Source organism: Bos indicus x Bos taurus, chromosome 7 (genome assembly GCF_003369695.1).
Source record: "Bos indicus x Bos taurus breed Angus x Brahman F1 hybrid chromosome 7, Bos_hybrid_MaternalHap_v2.0, whole genome shotgun sequence".
NCBI lineage: Eukaryota > Metazoa > Chordata > Mammalia > Artiodactyla > Bovidae > Bos > Bos indicus x Bos taurus.
In genome coordinates, this window is record NC_040082.1 from 66,946,861 (window position 1) to 66,969,915 (window position 23,055).

At 57.1% G+C, this 23,055-nt stretch overlaps 1 protein-coding gene across 5 annotated transcripts; it reads right to left on the reverse strand.

The window, feature by feature from the left end:
• Positions 1-1,743: 1,743 nt before the first annotated feature.
• On the reverse strand, positions 1,744-20,752 carry DAZAP1 (DAZ associated protein 1). 5 transcript variants are annotated; one of them, XM_027546591.1, is made up of 12 exons: positions 20,570-20,752; positions 14,335-14,375; positions 13,709-13,875; positions 13,364-13,429; positions 11,954-12,064; positions 11,118-11,166; positions 8,082-8,164; positions 5,784-5,937; positions 4,939-4,968; positions 4,702-4,842; positions 3,917-4,093; positions 1,744-2,658 (listed from the first exon to the last, which is right to left on the reverse strand). In XM_027546591.1, the coding sequence occupies exons 1-12, from the start codon at positions 20,596-20,598 to the stop codon at positions 2,486-2,488; spliced, it is 1,221 nt and encodes a 406-aa protein (XP_027402392.1). In that variant the 5' UTR covers positions 20,599-20,752; the 3' UTR covers positions 1,744-2,485. The 5 variants fall into 5 exon arrangements, with proteins under 5 accessions (XP_027402392.1, XP_027402393.1, XP_027402396.1 ...); XM_027546592.1 differs by having other exon boundaries at positions 11,954-12,061; positions 20,570-20,740; XM_027546593.1 differs by lacking the exon at positions 1,744-2,658 and adding an exon at positions 2,680-3,331 and having other exon boundaries at positions 20,570-20,748.
• Positions 20,753-23,055: the final 2,303 nt, after the last annotated feature.

Sequence of the window (23,055 nt, forward strand, 5' to 3'; positions counted from 1 at the left end):
ACGGAGTGCCTGTTGGCAGGAGGCGCTGTCTGGGGTTCTGGCTGGCTCCATAGGGAGCACGGTCGAGGCATACCTGTAAGGGACAAGGTCATACAGATATCTGACCCAAGAGGGTGGGACACTGGCTTTGCACAGACGGTTAGAAATGGCATCCCTGATAAGGGCCTGCAAGCCTTTAACAGACAGAATTATATAAAGTAACAACTGTAACACTGCAGTGTTAGGTTTGCAACACATAGAGGGGTAATATAACAATACCAAGAACAGGACAAGAGACAAGAACTATATAGGGGTTCAGTTCAGTCGCTCAGTTGTGTCCGACTCTGTGACCCCATGAACCACAACACGCCAGGCATACTTTGTCAATATTCAGTGGAACAGTGTCCATCCGAAGGTGATTCTGGTACACTAAGATGTATGTGGTTCCATGATGTCAGCAATTCCACTCCTGGGTGCACACCCCAAGGAACTGAAAGCAGGGACTCAAGCAGATTTGCACATGCCTGTTCACAGCAGCATGATTGACAAGAGGTGGAAACAACTGGTGCCCATCCATGAATGATGGATAAACAATGTGGTTCGTTCACAGTGAAATATTATCCAGCCTTGAAAAGGAAGGATATTTTGACACCTGCTACAATGTGGATGGACCTGGAAGACATCAGTGTGAGAACCCAAACACTGGACAAATACTGCACTACTTCACTCAGAAGAGGTCCCTAGAGGACTCAAACCCATAGACAGAAAGTAGATCTTGGGGGGCTGGGGCTGGAGGAGGGTGAGTGAGATTTCAGTTTGGGAAGATGAGGAAGTTCTAGAGATTATGGTGGGGATGGCTGCACAACGTGACTGGGTGCTTAACGCCACCGAGCTGTGTGTACTTAGAAATGGTTAAAAACGACCAATCTTAAATTTTGTCACAATAAAAAGCAACCAAACAGGTGCATATGGTACTCTAAAAACCTCAAAAACTACAATGAAAAAAAAAATCATTGAAAGAATTAAAATATTACACTAGAAAATATTCGTTTAATGCAAAAGAAAGCAGTAGTCTGAGGACTAAAAGAGATGTGACATGTAGAAGGGACAGGACGAGGGGCATTTTGGGTCTAGGGGAGAAGGTGCCTTTCTCCCCGGCTCTCTGAGCTGGTCTGTTGGTTGGGGCAGGGCTTTCTGGCTATTTGAGTTCATTACATTATCTCCAGTCCAGCACACTGGAGCCATCCAGACATTTTCAAATCACTTTCCCCCTAAAATCTTGCTTGTGATTTTTCCAGTGAAGTGACAGCCCCATCCTTTCACATGGCAGGGGGAACTCTGCAGGTGGGAGCTCGTCCCACCCCACCTCCCTGCCCCCAGGTTCCTGGCCCACCACCACGACCTTCAGCTCCATAAGGCTGTACCCAACCAGCCCTGAACTGGGAGTCCCACCAGCCCTGCCCACAGCCAATGCCTGGAAAGGTGAGCAGCCTGCCCGAAGCCACAGTCCAGGTGTCACCTCTGCAGGGGTGGAAGGGGCCTGGCGAGCCCCACCCAGATCTGTCTAAACTCCTCTTCCTCGGCACCCAGCAAGTGGCCAATGGACCCCAGTGCCCAAGGCCCCTCACAGGGGGCCTGCAGTTCTGAGCAGGCCCCCAACCCCAGGCTCCAGACCCCAAGACCCCCATACCTGCTGAGGAGGGCCCAGCTTCCTGCACGGGAAGGGGCTACTCCCAGCAGAGGGAAAGACGGACACAACGTGGGTTTCTAGTCCAAACGCACTTTCTTTATTCAAACTGGTCAGCGCGGATGCCCTGAAGCCCCGAGCACGGGAGATGGGCCAGCCTGGCCCCCTGGTTCTGGATGGCGGGTGGACACAGGCAGGCGCGGCCCCACAACGCTCCTGCAGATATGGCCAGGCACGCCAGTCGACAAAAGCAGAGAAGAAAACAAAAAACAAAACACACTCAGTAGATTTCTTCTTTATGCTCCCAGAGTTTCTGGACCAACAAGTCCCAACCCTCAAAGCCAGGAGCAAGGGACTAAAAACGCCCCTCACCTCCACCAGTGCCGACGGAAACCCTGTTTTAAATTAAAAAATAAGCAAGTATACATCGTAGAAAATTTCTCTTAAAAATCTCACAATTTGTAAATGTATATTTTTTTCTTTAACATAAAAGTTTACAATATACGGTAAAATAAAGGCTCAAGAAAATAATTTCAAAAAAAAAAAAGGAAGAAAAAGAAACCTGAAGTTTTGAATTAAAGCTGAAGAATTTTTTTTAAACCCTGTTGTTGAACCAGTGACTTTTTTTTTATTGTGCTGATGGGTTAGAGAAAGAAATATATTTAAAAACCTCAGTCCAGGTACCCACAGCCACCGCCAAAAGCCTCCCCCCCTCCCCCCACGGTCGAGTCGGTATTTCCACCAAGTTTGTGATTGTCACGAGTTCACAAGTTTGAATCCTGGTCTCAGCCGCCTGCCATCCGCAAGGAGGGGCTGCAGCTAGCGTCGATAGGGATGGAATCCTTGTACGTTGTGGTTCTGACCGCGTCCAAAGCCACTTCCGCCAGCGGGGGGACCCCCCGAGCCAGGCACTGAGGGGCCCCCGTAGGAGGGAGGCTGCTGGCTGGGGTCTGAGAAGCCCTGTCCGAAGCTGGCCAAGTCCTGTCCGTAACCTGCAGGGAAGAGCCCAGTGAGCTGGGGTGGGGCCTGGACCCAGTGGATGGAGGGACCCCCCCGGAGCCCTGCTGGGACCCAGGCAGCCATCTTCACAGAAAGGAGAGCAGCTCCGAGACCCCTTCCCCCACTTACTGCCCTGCCTCGGGCTGGGGGCCTGCGGCGCACCCTCGCGGCTGGCGAGGCCTTCGAGCTTGGAAACACAAGACACCTGGCCAGACCTGGGGGACCACAGGCTCCTACAAGGTTTGTTCTCCAGTGGAACTCAGGGTGGACGTGGCAGATTCCAGGATTTGAAGAAACATTACAGATCAGGCTGAGCTGCAAAGCTTGGACCCCAACAGTGCTGCCCCTCCTTAGAGCAGGGCCAACCCGCCCCATGAGGCCCCCTGGGTCAGTGGTGCCGACCGTGGGGGCAGAGCTCCAGGGCCAGTGGGGTGGTGGCCAGTTGAGATCCTCACCCTGGCAAGGGCCCGTCCCCGAGGGCACCGCCGAGTCCACCCCCGCCCAGAACAGCAGAGGAGGTGCCGTCCGTGGCCCGGGCGCAGACAGGGGGGACCATGGAGGAGGAGGCACCACCTACCTAGGCCACATCACTGCTCAGCCTGACCAAAAGAGTGTAAACAAAGTGTGGGCCGAAGCCTGGCGGCTCTGGAGAAGAGGTGCCCAGGCCTGGCGAGAGATGAGACCAGGGTAACTGCCCCGGGCGGCCTTGGCAGAGGAGGGGGGGTGGGGGGCACATGCTTGCTCAGTCGCTCGTACATCCCCTCTAGGGGTCAGCAACACTGCACCCACCACCGTGGTGTCCTGCTCTGGGCGAGGCGAGAACCCACATGACCACAGCCGGGCAAGGCCCCGAGGGCACAAGAACCTGAGATATGGGGGTGCTGGGGGGGCATCTGTTCAGCACAAGAGAGCCCCATGCCACCCTGCCCCCACTCGAGCTGCTCTCACGGGCGCAGACCCTGGTCTCCAGCACCTACTTGGTGAGCACCCCTTGGTGAAGCTGGATGCCGACTGATGCCGCATGGCCCCCAAGCCCACCCTATGTATGGCAGATTCAGACACACACGGCGCAGGCCCGCTGGGGCCCCCACACCCACAGGCTCCAGACACAGGTGCCGAGCTGTGAATGCTCCTCCACACCAGCACCCTGGCCAAGATCCCACCTCAGGCCTGCTCTAGTCTGGGCCCTGCAAGCAATCCCACAGTCCTGTGGCACCCAACCCCCAGGCGGACGGGGAGCAAGGCACTCACCATACTGGCTGTACGGGAAGTCGGGCTGGGCGGTCGGTGGTTTGCTCATGTCTGGGGCAGCCTGAGATGGAGGTGGTGGGAAGGCCAGAGGTGCGGCCCCGGGAGTGGCCGGTGGTGGGGGAACCCCTGGAGGGGCAAACTGATCTGGTGGGGGAGGTGGAGGTCCGTAGCCAAAACCTGTGGACAGACAGGAGACAGACAGACGTGGTGCTCATGCTCTTCTGCCACCAGGACCACATGCATCCACCCCAGCTGACCAGCCTGCAGCCCAGGGAACAACCCTGCTGGGCAGACAGCGACCAGCCAGTGGCCTGGCAGAGTGAGGTGGGGCTGCGTTCCAAGCCCAGGGTCCCAGGAGGATAGGAAGTGCGGGCATCTATGAAGAAAGACCTGCTCTTTCCTATTAGAAATGAAAGTGATCTAGGCCTGGGCCGGGAGTGGCAGCCTGACTTGGTTGTCAGGTGGCCTGCATGCCATGGCAGGGCTACAAAACTGCAGTGTCCTGGGACCCTGGTCACAGATGGCCACTCAGCACGCAGCGCAGGGTCGGAGAGGGATGGAAGGGGGAGGAGGACTCCTGCCGGCTGAATGACATGCCCCAGCACCCCCACCTGCCGGCCCAATGGGGTCAATGGGGGCACTCCTCTTTTGGTGGACACAGGCTGCTGGGGACAGAGAATCCAGCCGAGTGGACAAGGTGAGTCCAGCCCTCACCTGAGGTGTGGGGAGTCGGCTCTCTGTGCTGACATGCCCCAGGCCCACCCCCAGGGGCCCAAGGCACTTACTGAACTGTGGGGGCGCGCCGTAGCCCTGGGGGAAGCCCTGGGGAGGCGGGAAGCCTCCAGGAGGGGTAGACACAATGTAGGAGGTGAAGGGTGGGGGCGGCGGGGGGGCTCCTCTTCCTGCGGGGGGCGGTCCATAGCCACCTGGAACATAGCATACAGGTGAGGTGAAGAAGCCCTTTCCCTGCCCCACCCCGCTCAGATCCTGCTTTTCTATGTTTTTTTCCAACAGGGACTTACCGATCGCCTGTCCTGCCGGCACCCACATTCCTGCAGGGAGACAGGGAGGAGTGGGGCGTGCCACATCAGCACCAGGTATGGATTGGGGGACCCTGCCCCCCCAGGGGACCCAATTTCCTGACACATCTCAGGTGCAGGGCAAAGACGTCAGAGCAGCTCCAGGGACACCCAACAGGGAGGCTGTCAGCCAGGAGAGCGGGGACCCAGGGTGTCCTCCGGCCAAGTGCTGGTTCTTTCCCTGCGATGGGCGTGAGAGCATCCGGTCTCACTGGCCAGTTTCCTATAGCTGTGGCTCATTTTGCAATAAAAAACACTTTTAAAGCCAGCTCTGAAGAGACCAGGTGAAACTTGGAGCCAGGTAGAAACAGCTCTACAGCTCAGGGTACTGGTATCCTTCCTTGGACACCCTTCTCTAGGTCTCTAAAGGGCATGGAGGCTCCTGGCCATCCCAAGTGGTCTGTAAAAGGTCCACCCATGCTACATGGCAAGCGCAAAGCCAGGGGAGCTGGAACAGACCCAAAGGGCCCACAAGGCAGGGCTCATATTTCCTCCTTGCTCCTCTGAGGAGCATCCAAGTGAAGCTCTGAAGACAGCCTGACCTGCCCACATCCACTCCAGCCTCAGTGCTCGCCCTGGGGGCAAAGCTGGCTGCTGGGCATGACCCCTGACCTCCCCTGAAGGTACCGCCCCAGCACCCCTGGTGCCTGGGGGTAGCTGAGGGGACAAACCCACTTGGCCCCGGGTGACGACGCTCCACAGTTCTGGCTCCCGTATCCCACCTGGCCCACCCTGGTGCCAGAGCTGCAGGAAGCTCCTGGGGCTGGTGGGCAGGCAAACACCCTTACCTTGTGGGCCATATCCCTGCTGCCACGTAGGCGGGGGCTGGCCTGCCCAGCCATTGGCGGCGTTGGGCACAACCCGACTGCCCCACTGGCTGGCACCTGGCTGTCCCGGCGCTTGGCTCTTGCTGTCCCGAGGTTCGGCCCGTTTAACTTCCACCTGGACAAACCAAACTCTGATTTAGGGAGACGCCAAGGGTCTCAAGCCCCCTTCCCTTCAGACACACCCTCAGGTAACTTACGACTACACTTAGCATCTTATTATGACTTAAAACTAAATACTTAACTATAAACCTTATTTAGACTAGTAACTTTTTTCTTAAAAATTTTAATTTTTTTGTCTAAAAAAATGTTTCTCAGGTACAACAGATCCAACTATAAAACATGTGAGGTCCCACCCACTGCAGACTGGGCTGAGGACCAAGAGTCTGCAGAGTTCTGTGTATGACAAGGGGTCTTTGGGTCAAGTTAAGGGACAGTGTAGACCCAGGGACACAGAGGCCAGGCTCCTCCCCACAAGCGCAGCCCTCCTCCTGGCCGCTCCGGCGGTCAGGCCCTCTCCAGAGCCCCCACCTGCCTGCGCTTCCAGCTCATACCTGAGAAACACAGTTGGTTTACTTAGGTTTTGTATTTAAAATGTCTAATGGAAGATAAAAGACTTACCTTCCCCAGGCTAACGCTTAAAGAATCTCAATTAACTCAAAATAATGTCAGAGGGGATGGATGTGATAAGAGAATCTTACATTACATCTAACAAAAAAGTAAACAAACATGCAATAAAATGGACATTTGAATCAGTAAGCAATCTTCATACTGTGTTAGGTCAGCAGCCCAGGAGCCTTCCCTTTTGGAGGTGCCAGGAGCCACTGCATGCGGAGGGCGGGCGGAGGACCAGGTGCCCGCCCCACCAGGCTGCATGCCCCCCTCACACAGCCTTTTCAGTCTGGGCCGACTGAAAGCAGACCCCCAACTCCAGGGCTGCATCAGCACTCAAGAATCCCAAGTTGCTCTTGTTTGTAGGATAAATTTTAATGAGAAAGAGACAATGAATTCACCGGAGTCGTCCTTGGGGTCTCGGAGCCTGGCAAACATTGTGTACTCAGAACCCCGTCAACTTGGCCTAAACCCCTTTCTGTGAGAGGACAAGGAGGGCACAAAGGCACAAAGACCCCACCTTCCGATGCCCCAAGGACGCTCCACAGAGGGGAACAAAACCCCTGCTAGCTCCGGGCAGTGTGGCAGCAGGATGTTTCAAAGAACTCAAATTAATGAGTCTTCACACACTTTCCTTAAGGGAATATGGTTCCTGCTTACAAAGCAAAGCAGCCCTTGTGATTTAAAAAAAAAAAAAATCTGCTCTTCCTGGCCTGTACTCAGGTTTTAATTACAAAGTGGGCTCCTGCCCTTTGAGACAGGACTGAGGCTGGACTCTGCCCCTGGGAGCAGACCCCGCCCTGAGAAGGCCCTCACTGCTCCCCAGCTGTAGCCATCACAGGACCTTGAGCAGGGTACACAGGCACCTCGGAACCTGTGTTCATGATGGCACGCACCCCGGAGACCTGCATGCCAACCCTAAACTAGCCATTGATGAGCACCTAGAACAGCCTGTGTCTCCTGCACAGCAGGCTCAGGTGGAGCTGACCCAGCTGCCCATCTGTGATGTGAGGGACAGAGGGGCCACCCTGGGCCACGTTCCCTCTGTGTCTCAGCTGATGGGGTGGCCGGGGCTCTGGCAGGGGGGACTGGGCTTGCCTCTGGGACGAGGAGCCGGGGGCCTGGGAGACGGGGCGAGGAGGGGTCAGGCCACTTTCTGAGTTTCCCTCCGAGGCAGCAACACAGTATGAAGATGAAACAACCAGAGGTCACTTGACTGCATGGAGTTAAGAACTACCAGGAGCATGTGGTCGGACCGAGTTCACAGTAAGTGACCCAATTTGGAAACCAATCCTTCAGGATGTTTACGTTGCCGTCAGTTTTACACGGAACCAGTTCTCAAAGGTTCACGGCCTGGCACGTTCCAGGCCGGCATGGGACAGTCAGGGAGGGGACACACATCTGAAGGAGAGGTCACTGAAACCAAGCCTGAGGCAACCCACGACTTCACTGGACGCAGCCCGCCCACCCCCCGGCCATCCCCAGGGGCTCTAGAGCCAGGGGCTCCTGAATCAGGTCTGACCCACAGGAGGGGTCCTAGGACCACTTGCCCGGCCCTTTTCCTGCCAAGGGATCTCCTCTCCAGTGAAATCCCTAGGTTGCCTAAGACTTGGTTTGGTCTTAAGGTAAAATAAAACTACAACTACACACTTTTTTGCCCATGATGTCGTGAAAATGCATGTTGACAGCCTGGTCCACTGATTGTTCGTCCTCGAAAGTAATAAATCCAAAACCTAGCCAACGACGAAGAGTGAATCAAGGTAGCAGGGTGTTGTGACACAAAACAGGATGATGAACAGTATTAGGGACGGGCCGAGGGATCGACCAAGGGTTTCAGCGAAGCCGGTGTGTGAGGCTGCGGGGCAGGAGCTGATCTCAGCCCAGACGCTGTGGCCAGTTATAAATCAAAGACGACCTTGGGACCCCTGGGTGCGTCTTAGCCGCCGTCTGGACAGTGGGGTGGTGAGGGCCCAGCGGGCAGGCAGCCCCAAATGTGTCATGGGTGCACTTGTGCTTTTCTGAAACCCAGGGTCCTCCCCCTCGGCTGGCAATCGCTCGGCCGCTAGTGCTGACAGCAGCCGTACACTGCTCTAGCGTTAACGGAGGCACGTCTCTACCACAGTGAGAGCCTCGCCAAGCTTGCCCAACACTGTTGGGTAAGCCCGAGGAGTCCTGCCCAAGTACCATACGTATGCACACAGTGTCTATATCTGTACGTATCTATGGACTAAATACACAGAGATACAGGCCACAAGGGGTTCCAGCAGCTCAAACACTGCTGTCAGCAGCAAGAGCAAGAGGCACCATGTCATCAAAAGGACAATTTTAACGGGAAAGACAATTTAGTGTTTCCCAAACACAAGAGAGTGCAGTATAAACGAAGTTTGCTGGTCTGGTGGGCGGGCCACCCGGCTAGCCTGCGTGTCCAGCCCTCGGGCTGCTGTTCGTCCCCGGGGGCCCATCTGCACTGAGCACTAAGACCACTCATGGCAGCAACTGCCGGAAAACCCCGCGGAACAAAGGACAGGCCAGGGAAGGGCCGAGGAGGGTCAGAAGAGGGGTGCAGAGGAGGGACAAGGGTGCAGGGGAGGGGCAGGGCACAGAGCTTCCAGGGATGTGGATACAGGGTGGGGCAGCCCTGGGATCCCGGCCTCTCAGGCTGAACAAAGAGGGATGTGGGGCCATGGTCGCAGGGACCGTGGGGAAAGACTCCTGGCAGAACCGAGGTGGGAAGAGGACAAAGACGGGAAAAGAAAGCAGCTTAGCTCAGAAGTGTGGGCGCCAGCCTCGTGGGGTGGGCCAGCTCTCTAGCACATACGTGTGTCCAAGCATGACACACGCACATAGCCTGAGCCCACACACCACATGAGAAGAAACAAGAAACAGACCAGAGAAGACAGGCCAGGCAATGGGGATGTGGGGGGTGGAGGGGCAGTGTGAGGGAGCAGAGGCAGAGCCAGGTGCATGGGGACCAAGCCCTGGGAAGGGCACGGATGCTCAGATGGACTGTGGGACAGGCAGGGAGAAGAAACAGGGGCTGCATGGAAGGCTCAGGAAGAGAAATTGGGGACAAGCTATCTGGGGCACCTGCTGACCAACTGCTGCTCCTGCTGTGGTGCCCACCCTCCGCCCACCTAGCACTGGGGGACCCACGGGGACTCGCCAAGGCCCACGGCTGAGGATGGCAGGACCCACACAGAACGCGGATCTGCAGGTCAAGCCTGGAGTGCCCTCCTGCCAACCCCTCCTGCCCAGACCCGGCCCAGGCAGCCCGGCACGCCCCAGGGCCCAGGCCAAGGACGGCAGGCAGCCCTGCAGGGACAGCAGGCAGCCCTGCAGGGGATCTAAGAGCAGCCTCAGGACCCCATGTCCCAAGATGCCCCAAGATCGGAGGCAAGTGGTGGAGCACAACATGGGTGATGAGCGGCATGTGAGAAAGTGAACGTTTTCTCCAAGTGCAGGAGGGTCTGAAGCCACAGGGCTCGCGGTCCTTAGAGTGCAAGAGGCGGTGAGTCGTGGGGAGGGAGCCCCGGGGCGGGCCCTCTAGGGATGCGTCTGTCTGTCAAGAGGCGACATCACCGCTGAGGAAGCGGAACAGAAACACACTGAAACTTCGTTTACACCCCACTGGAGCAAAGCCCGCTCCCTCCTCTGACTGCGGGACTGGCCTGTACCTGTGTGATATAATTTAGCACCTGGAGAAGAGAAATCTAAAGAGATATCGTTAATCACAAATAATTCACAGAGAGAAAAGGAGAAACAACTTACTTAACATTACTGTACTTTTCTATGAAAACACTTAAGTGCATCACTAAGCAAGTACGTCTATGTAAAGTTAAGACTAAGACTTAACAGCTTAATTAACATGAGGTGAAAGTACGTTACTTAACCATGGAGGGAGAGGAGGGTGAGGTTCAAATGGCAAACTATTCTCCAGCATGGCGGGCGCATGCTGCGGGCGCGCGGCTGGTGCAGTGCCTCCAGGGGCTGGGCAGGGGCCGCGGGCTGGACGCACTCGGCTCACGAGGCCGGTCCAAAAGCGGTTCAGGAACCAAAACACAGAGGCAGGGACAAATAGCAGCAGCCAAAAAAAAAAAAAAAAAGGAAAAAAAAAAAAACGGCTCGCAAATTGGGTGCCCAGTGTCCCAGCCTTGCAAACCAATGTGGCCGTGCAGGTGTGGGCAGCTGGGGCAGCTTCGCGCCTCACAGACTTCAGTCCCACAGACTTCAGGAAAAAGAACAGGAAAACAAGAAAAAAGCATGGGACACACCAAAGAAACTCCATGTTCAAGCCGAGCTGGGGGAGACCTAGCCTGACAACATGAAATGAAACCCCCGCCTTCACTGAGTGAACTTCAAACAGAAGATGGTCATAATTGAGGAAGTTCACCATTTAACAAAACCACTCATCTTTCAGGACACGCTTAAAAACAGAAACCATGCTGAAATTCATGTCAAGTTGGAAAAACTTCCAAAGAATGAGCTTAAAAAACAAAACAAAAATGAAAGAACCCCAAGACTGTACCGCCTGACCTTTGGAAGCAGACAGGCCGGGGCTGCGTGGGAAGGACTACGCTAGTCTCGAGTCACCCTGTGCTGAGGCCAGGCTCGCTACAACCACCACCTAAGTGTGAAATAGTTTGCCATCTGAGGGGGAAGGACAAGGACAAACTCGATCTCTTTTACCTCGAGGCCTCTGCTTTTCCGCATCGTAGATCATGACCACTTCTGTGACCTGTAACAGAGACAGGGGTCTCAGGGCCCAGGTCGGCAGGCAGCACGTCTGCCCACAGCCAGGAGGTCCCGAGGCAAAAGGCCCGCTTCCTGGGGTGTGAGACCCTCAGGGCTGTGAGCAGGCTGAGGGGTGCTCATAGGCGGGGCAGGACCAGTGGTGGGTCACCAGGGGCCCAGGGCTCCATGTGCCAGGACCTCCCACTCAGGGTCGGTGCCCCTGGCCTGGCTGGGCCCGCATCCTCCCCATGCTCCTGCATTGTGCACTGCAGCACAAGTTCCTTGCCAGGCCCTGGGTACGCATAGGCACCCCCTAGACAAGCACACTGCAGCCAGAGAACACGTGCTCGGTGGAAGCTGGAGATGACCTCGTGCTTTTGCTTAGGACAAGGGATAGCCTCCTTCCCCGACCCCCAATACCAAGGCCCTGCCTGCCTCCTGTCTGCCTTATTAGAATTCAGTTCCTGTATAAGCCCCCATGAAGTTCTGAAAGATTTTAGGCTCTTCTGGAAAACAATCCCTTCACACCCTGTCCTAGGGTGTGTGTGTGGGGGGGGCAGGGAATGGGACCCAGCCATGTCCAGCACTTCTCCAGACGTGATCAAGTGCTCTTGACTGCAGGGTTACAACCAGCCGAGGGCCTCCCAGGAGGGAAGCTGGCCCCGTCTGCAGCAAGCACTCCCCTGCGGGTGACTGGCCATGTGGGGTGCTTTGCGCTGTCTTGCCTCCCCAGGACACAGGGCTCTGCCACTCCCGCCCCAATCGCGGCTGTGGGCAGGGCAAGGACTCACCACTCCAAATTTCTTGAAGTATTCCCTGAGCTCTGTCTCACCACAATTGTGAGGAATTCCTCCGACAAATATCTTATTTGATTTACTGTTATCGCTCCTGGGTCCTTTCTGCTATTTCAACAAAGAGAAAATGGTTAGTCCATGTAGGGAACCCTCCAAACACACCCTGCTATTCAGGGCACAGTCCATGAAGGCAGACCAGACACTGTAGGGGACCAGGCTGTCCAGGAGTGCCTCACAGGCCAACAGGGGCCAGGGGCCCAAGTGCCCCAAACAGCATGTCTCCGGCTCAGAGAAGGAGCAGCAGGGCCTGCACCAACCCCACTGGTGACCAAAGGGTGGTGGGAAGTTCCTAAGACCGAGGACAGTCGCCACCTTCTTCACCTTCAGGGCCAGATCCTGCCCTCTGCAGACAACCCCTGAAGCTGCCTCCCCTAGGCACCGCAGCCAGGAACTCAGACTACATCGTTGGGGGTGCTGGTGGCAGAGACACGAGCAGAGGTGGGCACGTGCACACACACATGCATGCACACGCACACACCGACCTCCACAGCCACAGGCTCTGCATCTGGGATTCGACCAACCATGGATCAAAAACACTTGGAGAAAAAGAAGTCCAAAGTTTCAAAAGCAAACCTTGAATTTGCCACATGCCAGCCAGCTATTTACACTGTATCAGGCAACCGCAGTCAATTAGAATTGATTTAAGATGCACAGAGGATGTGCGCCGTCACAGCCATTTTATAGAAGGGACTTGAGCGCCCACGGATTTTGGTCCCCTCGGGCATCCTGGACGCAGTGCCCACAAAACACACAGAGGCACGGCTGTGCAGACTACGGAAGGACCTGGGCAGTGTTTCTACCCACGTGTTTGCTGCACCACTGTTTCTGTGTTTGATGTTTCCTAGCAGACTCAGAAACATACACACCTGGTCTGAGGCCCTGTCTACCATCACAGCTGGGAATCCTGCCAGAAATGAAGGTTCCCAGGTCCCAGCCCTCAACAGCACCAGTCCACCATGTCTGGTAGGGCTCTCCTTGAGAACGGAACACTCTGGTGATAGCTGGCCAGGCCCTGGGGGCACAGGAGGCTCACAGGGTCCCCGAGGTGCGAAAATAGACAGGCCTCAGCCCTGGAGGGGAACAGCCAGCAGAGTGCTGAGTGGGGCAGTGGGAGCGGTCAGTGTGGATGAACACGAGGTTCCTGACAACAAACAGCCAAGAGCCATCGTTTCTAAGGTAGACTAATAAGATACTTCTTGGCTACAAGATGAAAAGCTCCCAGCACTGAATCAATCCAAGTGCTCAGGAGCTTGGCTGCTCAGCGCCACACGGGAAGGCCTGCTGTCACTCAGTCTGATTGAGCAAGGGCCCCAGGGAAGCAAGCAGGAGGAAACCCCCGCCCCTTACCCAGCCTTCCTTCGGCCGTGTCCTCTCCGGCTGCATCCCCCGAGGCGTGCATGGCTTTGGGTCAATCTGTCGGAAGTTTCAAAGGACCAGCTGTGAACAGGAGGCTTGTCTCCCAACAAGAGAAGGTGTCGGCAGTAGGGTCAGGGGTACAGGCCCATCAGGTCGCCGGGGCCACATCCTGGCCCAGCGTCCGGTCTAAGCTCAGAGCTGTAACTTTTTTTTTCCGGAGTTATAACTCTTGTAACCCAACCCAGGGGAAAGCCATCCTCGGCACCCACACAGCGCTGGGGCGCAGGGGCACCAAGCAGGAAGGCGGCAGGTGCCTCCTCAGAGTCGGGCACTCACGTTTCGGCCATCGAGGGTATGTGGTCTGCTGGCCAGCACCGTGCCCACGCAGTTTGGATCTTTGAATTTGACAAAGCCAAAGCCTCGAGACTGGTTGGTCGTCTTGTCTTTCATGATCACGCAGTCCACGACCTCTCCATACTGGGAAAAGTAGCTGCGCAGCGTCTCTGCTCAGAGATCAGGACACACACAGCCAGGCGTCAGGCAGGTCACAGGCTACTAGCCTGGCAGCCTGACCTGGAGAGTGTGCAGCCAGTAACCTTTACGCCAGCTGACCTGCTGATATGGGGGCAGCGGATAGGGAGAGGGGGAAGGACAGGTGCCAGGGAAGGGAATATGCACCACGTCTCCCTGGGAAGGAGAATGAGCTGCCAAAGGAGGGACACCTGCAAGGCCTGAGGCTGAACACAGCAACCACCACAAACGCCTAACTCTGCTGGCTCCGTCTCCACCCTCCCTGACCAGAAGCATCAGCACAAGATCAAGTTCCAAAGCGCTGCCCCAGTCTACTCCCAATCAAGTGCCCCCTGCCCCCCGCCGCAATCCAGACAGTAAGTCAAGAATTGAAAAGCTAATTCTCACAACTTGAAGACAAGATCACATGCCCACAGCCCATCTGCCCTTACCTTGGGTGGTGCTCCAGTCAAGACCGCCCACGAAGAGCTTCCTGCAATTCAACAAGAAAACATTCAGGGTCAGGAGGGTTCTGCCCAGGATGTTCCTAGCAGCCCAGTGGTTAGGACTCCACACTCTCACTGCCAAGGCCTGGGTTCAACCCCTGATCAGGGCACCAAGATCCCACAAGCTGCATGGCACGGCCAATGACCACAGAGGGATCTGCCTGCGGTGCTGCCCATCAGGCTCACCCTGGGGTGGTCACCTGGGGGCACGGCCATGGTACGGCATGAAAAATGCCACCGGGATCTGCCCAAATGGCAGGAGTATGAGTCACAATGTCCAGAGCCGCACACAATGTTGACCTCAACCACAGTAAGACAGACTGCCACCCCCAAACCTGCCAGTGCGGGAGTGGGATCACGGAGCCCCTTCCCAACTGCTCTGCAAACACCAAAGACTTCAACATCTGAGACCAGACATGGCAAACTCAAGGGGCAGCAGTGGTGGGGCTTTAGGACAAAGCAGGGGTACCCAGCACATGGGCATGAGTAAGCACCACCAATCGCTGGGGAGGCTCCTGGAGCTTGGACTCAGTTGAATGGCTTAGGTTATACTTTTGAGCTAGAGCCCTACTATGTGAGAGGAAAAGTACTGGTGGCCTCCCTGGGGCCACCGTTTCCAGAGCCTCCGTGCCTGCCATGCTTGGGCTGGCTGAAAGGAGAGATGCCCCGTGCTGTGGACTTCAACTGGGGCAGGTGTGACCAGAAGGCAAGGCAGGGCACTCTCCACCCCGCGTGCTGCCCCAGAAAAAGGAGTGAAACTGGCACTCTCAGAGTGGCACCTGGGCGCTATCCGGTCCACAGCCAATCCCCCCTTGCACAGCCTGGACACAAAACAGCCCCCTGAAGCTGGCTGCACTGAGGCCCCAGAACCGGCAGCCGGGGCACGGGGACAGACCCATCAAGGCAGTGGCCTCAGCTGTACTCAGGGGTCCCTCCCACTGCGGCTTTCTCCCTGGGGTCGAGAGGCTCAGTGTAGAAGAAACAATTTTCCCACCCCACTCGGGGTGGTAGCCCCTCACCCCCATACACATTCAGGGCACGTTCCTGGATGGAGGCCAGGAGGCTCACACCCAGCCTCCTGACCATTCCGTCCGTCCCCTACACACCCCTGGGAGGGCAGGCAGGCTCCTCCTGCTCCCTAAGACCCTGGGGAGCATAATCCCATCTGTGCCCCGCTCCCCCAGCGCCTGACACCAAGGCGGGCAAATGACAGAAGGACTTGATCTGCCCCAGGCCAGTGTGGACCGCCTCTTTGCTCAGGCCTTTGGCATAGGCACAAATGGGTTTGCTATGGAAAAGCAGCTTGGAGAGGAAAAAAATCTTGAGCATTCTCAGAACACCCAGGACAAACCCCAACTGAGAGGAATACCTGCCTGCTTAGCCTGCATCTGACCAAGATGGGAAGGCCTAAGTGGTGTCCCTTCGAGCCACCCAACCCCCCGCTGCTGCAGAGGGTGGAACTGGTCTGACCAGTCCACGCTCCAGCCCATGTTTAAATTTCAAAATCAGACATTAGTGGAAAAAGACGAGAAAGGCCGTCCTCTGTGCAGCTGACAACATCCACCAGAACTCTCACTCCGAGTTGGCCAGGGAGCCAACATGGACATGGGGCTTTCTGATGCTATCACCTCGCTGTGTTTGGAAAACAGGACACGGTGGCGCGTCCGCAAAGGCACGCTGGCCCGTGCGAGGAGGGCAGGGAACTGCACTCCTGCTCCTGTCACTGCTCTACGGGCCCCAAGTTACAGATCTAGGAGGTAAAAACTGAGGAAGCGCCAGGGCCTGGTTGGCACAGGGCACAATGTTGGGGATGAACTGCAGAGCCCCAGGCCCAGCATTGTGTTGGGGCTTCATCTATATTGTCTCCTCTTGCTCCCCATCTGCAGACAGGAGGTCCTGGGAGATCTCACTGACCCGTGGTGGTCTCAGGGGCCCTGGACAGGATGAGCCGGACACACCTGCATGGGAACTGGCCTGTGCCCACCCTCCAGCCCAGACTTGCTTAGCACCAGGTGACCTGAGGCCTTGTTGAGCATTTATACGCAACTCAGCAGGTGAAAGGATCAGCTAACCCTGAGTGGCTCCCTCTCCAACCCTGCCCTACTCTGAACAGTGTCATTCATCCCTCAGCTGCAGCTGAAGTTGGGGGCCCCCATAGACCCTGCACCCCACCTCCTCTACCCCTGGGACCAGAGTCAGGTGGTCTGTGATAAGCGCAGGCTCCTGGGCCTGTACCCCAACAGTAGAGGGGTGACTGGGTGGCAGGCTCTGGGCAGCATGCCCCGTCTTCCGCCTGCTGACCTGAAATCTAGTCCTGGATGGCTCCTGAGGGCAACCATGTGCCACTTATGCCAGAAAGTCAGCCTTCGGGGGCTTCCTCAACCGGGTTGCCTACAGCAGGCGCCACCCAGTGGACAGCAGGCACCCCCAGACGGAGGGCAGGGGGCTGAGGCCGGGTCCATCAGGTGAACTGGCAGGCCCTCTCTTCCTCTACAGCCTGTGTTCACGCCTTCCTGCAGCCAGGGAGCCATCCCACTTTGAGCCCTCTGTGACAGACTGAATGCCCGAAAACAACAGGTGAGGCGGGGGTCTCTTCCCAGTCTGGGCTTTCCTTCACCTGCGGATGAGATCACCTCTCATGGACTATGGGGGCTGCACACACGAGACCCTAGCCTGGCCTTCACTGAGTGCCCCGAGACAGGACCAGTGTGTTCTCGCCGGCCAGAGTGCTGGCCCCCGCCAACAGTGATCTCTCACCAAAACCTGGCCACAGCACCACTCCCCAAGAGGAAGCACTGCAGGAGCATCAGGGGTGCAAGCGGCAGCAGGCCAGCTCACCAGGAGTGCCGGCTCCCCACTCTAGCTCAGCCATGCCAGGAATGACCTTGACCAGGTCCCCTGACCCTCTTAAGCCTCAGTCTGCTCCACTAAGGAGGCTCTGCCCAATGTCTGGAACCAGATAGGGGTCAAGTGGAATAGCCCCCAACCCTCATGGCCAACCGTGCAGGTGTCCAAGCAGCCCCGAACCCGTGTCCTAGTCCCCAGAAGCAGGCAGCCTGGACACACTGGGAACCAGGCCTCAAAAAGCACTCTGTTTCAAACAGGAGACCTCAACAGGACAGTCCTGCCCCCAGGGTCATCAAGCCAGGGATGTTGTTCCACCTCACAGGTCCAGAACACGAGACACCTCCTTCCCACCACCGGACGACCCCCGCCACGGGTTCTCCCTCCCTTAGGCCTTGGCAAGTCGGCCTGGGATGCTCCAGGTCCACACCAACCACTCCACAGAGAGCTGGCCCACGGAACTGTCGGCTTACCTTCGGACCCCTCGGAGCTAAGTCACCTGAGCCCCACATGGCCTCCACCCCCACCCACCTCCAGCTTTTGACTACCCACCCCCCAACCTGCCCAGGTCTCTCTCCCAGAGACCCACACCCAGTGCTGCTCCCCTCACAGGTCCCTCTAGAACCCTCTCTTCGGACACATCAGGGTCCTTCCTCACCAGCCCGTGGGCCGCCAGCAGAACCGCGTCTGCCAGATGAAAGCCCCACTCACTCCTCTTTGTCTCCACAACCTGTCAGCTCCAGGAACCTCAGTCAGAAGACCCTCCTTCAACTTGACTCTCCAAGGCCATGGCAGAGACCAGGCTACTACATCAACGGCTCCCTGCGAGGCCACATGTAACAGTGGCTGCTCCCCCTGGCTCTCTGCCCTGAGACCCGCCCTGGTTCCACTCTGGCCACCGGGCCATTATGACAACCAGGATGCTGAAAGCCCAGCCCATCACATCCAGATGCAGGGAAGGCCTGCCTTCAGGGACTTCAGTGCAGAAGCACAGTTCCCCAGTGGGGTGGCATCCAAGCATCACACACTTCCTGAGGATGTGGATCCCCATCCAGGAGGGGAGCCGCCCCATGGCCTGTCAACCTCCCTCCAAGAGCCACTCAGAGAGGCTGACTGGACACCACAGTGAAGGCAGTCAAGAGAGGACAGTGGGTGCCACCAGTGACCAGTCAGACCGTCATATCCCAGCAACACAGGCAATTGCTTCCTCTGAGCACCATGTGGCAACCACCCTGAGTGGGCAACTGCGGTCCCCCCCACAAACAAGAGGGCCCGTGGTCAGGGAGCCGGCGGCGTCACAAGTACTGCACCGGAACAGCCACCAGAACAAGGAAGTTAAGGTGGACCTGCACTCCCCATAGCCGCCAGAAACAAGGCTCCCGCAGGAAACAGAAACTGAGCAATGCTGTGGGGCAAAGTGATGACCAGTTCCTGGGACACCCAAGATCTACAGCTTTAGAAGTCAGGTGGCCTGGCTGGATTTGCTGGGGTGCCAGGGCAGGGAACACAGCCAGGCAGGTCCCTGATCCCATCCTGCTACCAACTCTGAGGCCTCTCCAGGTTGCCCGTGGGTCTGGGGTGGGTCTACGGTACAGAGGGTGGGACCTTCCAGAACCAGTGGGGATCCTGGCTCCGCCCTCACCCAGGGGCTGGTACAAGCTGGAGAGGGGAACTGCCAGGGAGCCCAGCCTGACTATCTCCTCAAGAACAAGAGGCAGGCCTCCTAGATCTGGAGGCTCCCTCCCCTCCAGGCCTAAGGAAGTCAGAAAAAGATCCCTTTGGCTGAGGGAGACTGCTGGCCCCCCTCAAGTCTGGCCCTTTGGGGCTACAACTTTCATTCTGCCCACAGGCTAGTTTCCCATCGGAAGTGCTGCAACTTTTCATTTACCCTACACACAGCTCAGACTGCCAGGGCCTGCCTGCACTTCTCTCCCAGACCAGGCTAGAAGCTAAGTGCCTTCTTTCTGGCGCTCTAAGAGCCGTGGGGACTCTGGATCTGGGACCCCACAAACACATTTTCTGTCTTCTGGTGTAACCTGCTGCCAGAGCCTGGCCAGCCACCCAGCAGCAAACAATGCCTTACTCACCAAATCAAACATTTTGTAAACACGGCATCTGTTCAAAGCGAAGGGCACTCAGAAATGTACACAAGGCCACGGAAACCCAGCCCAGGCTGTTTTGCCATCTTTGCAAAAAGGATTTAACTATAAAATTATGCTGATGCTGTAGGAGCCATTCTGCAAAGAAAACTAGACCAAACCCCTAGACTAGGGCAGAAATGGATTTTCTGGTTCCTCTGGGAGCGCTTCCCTGTTCTCCCGCTCGTTTAGCATTAGGCAAGGCTATAATTAAAAGGGAAAACTTAGCTATAACAAACCTCCTCTCGCTAATAGCTACACCAAGGAGAAAAAAGACCTCAGAAGCACCACCGTCAGTCCACCGCCCAAGTTTCCAGGTCTCTATCTTTCAAACACACCGATGGGGCTTAGATGGGGGCTGAGCAGGAAGGGGCTCGAGCAACATGAAAACAACAGTTGCAGACACCCATCAGGTGGCGCGGAGGCGCCGAGATGGTGGTCACTTCAGGGTGCGCGGCAAGCAGACCGGGGACAGGCCCCCATGACCTTGGCCCTCGGGCCCTCGGTTTGCAAACCTTCTCTTGGTAGTGGAGTGGATGGTGGAGGGGCCGCCGCTGTGAGTCCTGGGTGGGAAAAGCTGGGCGGCGGCAGCACTGGAACCCCCCGCGACCGGGCCGCCACGTGCGCTGAGCCGCCAAGTTCGCGCACGGGCAGGGGGCGCCCTGGACCCCCCAGGTTCCTGTTCGAGGTCCCCGAGGAAAAACACGGGCGCGGGGACGCTTCTGAACCCCGCCAGTGGGAAATACACGCGCGGGGGCAGACAGGATGCCCCGGACCCCCTAGGTTTCCGACCGAGGGGCCCCGACGGTAAATTCTGGCCAGGCGGCGGGGTCTCCCTCAAGCATGAAACAGAGGGGACCCCCAAGAACCCCCAGGTCAGGTTCTGGGTTCCTGGTCAGGAAGCGGCAGGGCGCCTGGACCTCCAAGACTCCTCAGATTCTCTCCGGTTGAACCTCGGGGTCTCCGACCACGAGGCGACGGGGAGACCAGACCCACAGGACTCCCTGGATCCCCGGTTCCCGCTCGGGGTCCCAGGCCATGAGGCAGCAGGGCGCCCGGCACCCCAGGGGACCCCGGCCCGTCGCGCCCCCGGACCCCCGGCCGCCGGCTCGGCGCGGCCCCGCGGCGTGACCTTGACGGGCCGGGCCGGTCTGGGCGGGGGCCGGCCGAGGCGGCGGCGCGGGCCGGCGCGTCCTCACCCGATCTCGTCGGCGCCCGAGTTGTTCATGGCGGCGGCGGCGGCGCTCGGAGTCCGGGCCCCCTGGCTCGCTCCCGCCTCCGGAAGGTCACTGGCCCCGGCGCCCTCCCCACAGCCGCGGCCCGGATCTGCGCAACGGCGGCGGCCGCGCTGCCTCCTCCCCTCAGCGCCAACGGTCACCGCGCGCCCCCGCGCCCGCGCCGCCGCCCTGCGCACGCCCGAGCGCGCTCCCGCACGGGGCCTCCGGGGGCGGGGCCAGGGGTGCACCCGTGTGCGTGCGTGCGTGCGTGCGGCGGGACCCGCGCCGCCGCCGTTCGGCCGCCGCGCTTCGGCCTTCTTCCTCAGCGGCTGCGAGCGTCGCCGCGGGGCACACTGGGAAGTGGAGTCCCGCGCCCCGGCTCCGATCCCGCCCCGCGGAGGGGGCGCGCGGGCCAAGCCGCGTGCGTGCGCGTGCTGAGAGCGTGTGTGCATGCGCAGCGGCGCGGGGCGCGCGCGCGACGGGGCGCTCCAGACTAGGCACTGCGGGGCGCAGGCGCGGCTGCGGCTTCCTTGTTCAGTCTTGAGTGGGGGCCGGCGGACGCGGGTGGAGTTAGCTCCGGTGGAGGCCACGCTCTCACGCCGCCGGACCGCAGGAAGCAGGGGCCCTACGTTCAGCTCCCGCGCCTCAGCTGCTCCAGCTGCCCCAGAAGAAGATACCGACGGTCAGAGAGGCTGAATCACCGGCCCAAGGTCACTCACTCAGGGGAAAAACTGGAATCAAACCCAATAGTTGGCTGTAGATCCAAAGATTATGAAAACACATTGAGCCCCTGCCATGTGCCAAGGATGGTCCTGCCCTCGTTTGTCGACAGGTGTGGGTTTCATCCAGGGTGATTCAGCCTCCTCTGGGGACACTGAGCTATGTCTGGAGATAACAGTTTTGGTTACCACTGGCTGTGGGGGCTACTGGCACCTAGTGGGTGGAGGCTTGGGATGCTGCTAAATACCCTACAATGGGCAGGAGAGTTCCCCAACAAAGAATAATCTGCCCACCGTGTCAACAAGGGAGGTGGAGCAATCCACTGACCATGATATAATAAAAACTGACCTGTACGCTGTTGTCAGATGGTGGTTCCTGCTGCCTAGTGACTTTTCACTCACTTTCTCAGCCTCTTGGTAGCCTAACAATATAACTGATTCACCATAAAATCAAATGAACTGTGAGGAATGAAGGAACAGGTGTCAGGCCAACTGCTGGTACTGCTAAGTCACTTCAGTCGTGTCCAACTCTGTGCGACCCCATAGACGGCAGCCCACAAGGCTCCCCCGTCCCTGGGTTTCTCCAGTTAAGAACACTGGAGTGGGTTGCCATTTCCTTCTCCAATGCATGAAAGTGAAAAGTTAAAGTCAAGTCGATTAGTTGTATCCGACTCTTAGCGACCCCATAGACTGCAGCCTACCAGGCTTCTCCGTCCATAGGATTTTCCAGGCAAAAGTACTGGAGTGGGGTGCCATTGCCTTCTCCGTCAGGCCAACAGTATAACATAAAACATTTATAATACACCTCACTTAGGTCACTTTACAATTTGCTAAGCTCGTTGGCATCATCGATTCCACTGGAGGAGGGTAACTTATCAGTCCCCATTTGCAGGTAAGAAACAGAGGCTCAGCAGAGGGGAAAGCAGTGAGCTCAGGTAGCATCAGGGAGGTGTTCTGTCTTTCCCCTGGGACTTTGCAGAGTTTTTCAGCTCAAGAAACCTATAATGCTTAGCAGGAGTGGGAGGAGCATGGCCCAAGTGGGAAAACAGATAGACATGCCCTAATACACACACCCCACTATTAGAAGATCAGAAAATTTGAAACAACCCATGTGTCCGTCCAGGCTTCCCTGGTGGCTCAGCTGGTAAAGAATCCGCCTGCAATGTGGGAGACCTGGGTTCAATCCCTGGGTTTGGAAGATCCCCTGGCGAAGGGAAAGACTACCCACTCCAGTATTCTGGCCTGAAGAATTTCATGGACTGTATAGTCCATGGGGTTGCAAAGAGTTGGACACGACTAAGCAACTTTCACTTCACTTCACATGTCCGTCCATTGTTGACTGGATACATAAACCACAAGGGCGTGAATGAAATGCACAGGATGTGGTCAAATGAAGGAAGGCAGACATAAATCATTTAAAATAATGTACTTTTAGGGACTTCCCTGACAGCCCAATTGTTAAGAGGCCACCCCTCCATTGCAGGGGGCAGGGGTTCAATCCCTGGTTGGGGAACTAAGATCCCCAGTGCAGCAAAATAAATAAATAAATAAAAATAAAAACACAGACACTTACCCAAGATAAAACAAGCAGCCATGTACCTGTCACTGAAACCAACACATTCTAGCATTTTTGTAACTTTTGCTTCAGATCTTTTTAAAGAGATGAACTTGACAGCTTGCTTTTCCCTCCTCCCCATTCATTTCCTTCTCCCCACCCCAGGGTGAACAGTGAATCAAAAACAGGTATGT

Coding starts and splice junctions, on each gene's coding strand:
- DAZAP1 (XM_027546591.1), bottom strand. CDS start 20,598: ATGAACAACTCGGGCGCCGACGAGATCGG. Junction 5,938..8,081: donor ACGACATCATGGGCAAAAAA/GTGTGTAGTTGT, acceptor TGGTTTGTCCAG/GTGGAAGTTAAACGGGCCGA. Junction 4,094..4,701: donor CGGCGCGCCCCCACAGTTCA/GTAAGTGCCTTG, acceptor GTCTGTCCACAG/GTTTTGGCTACGGACCTCCA.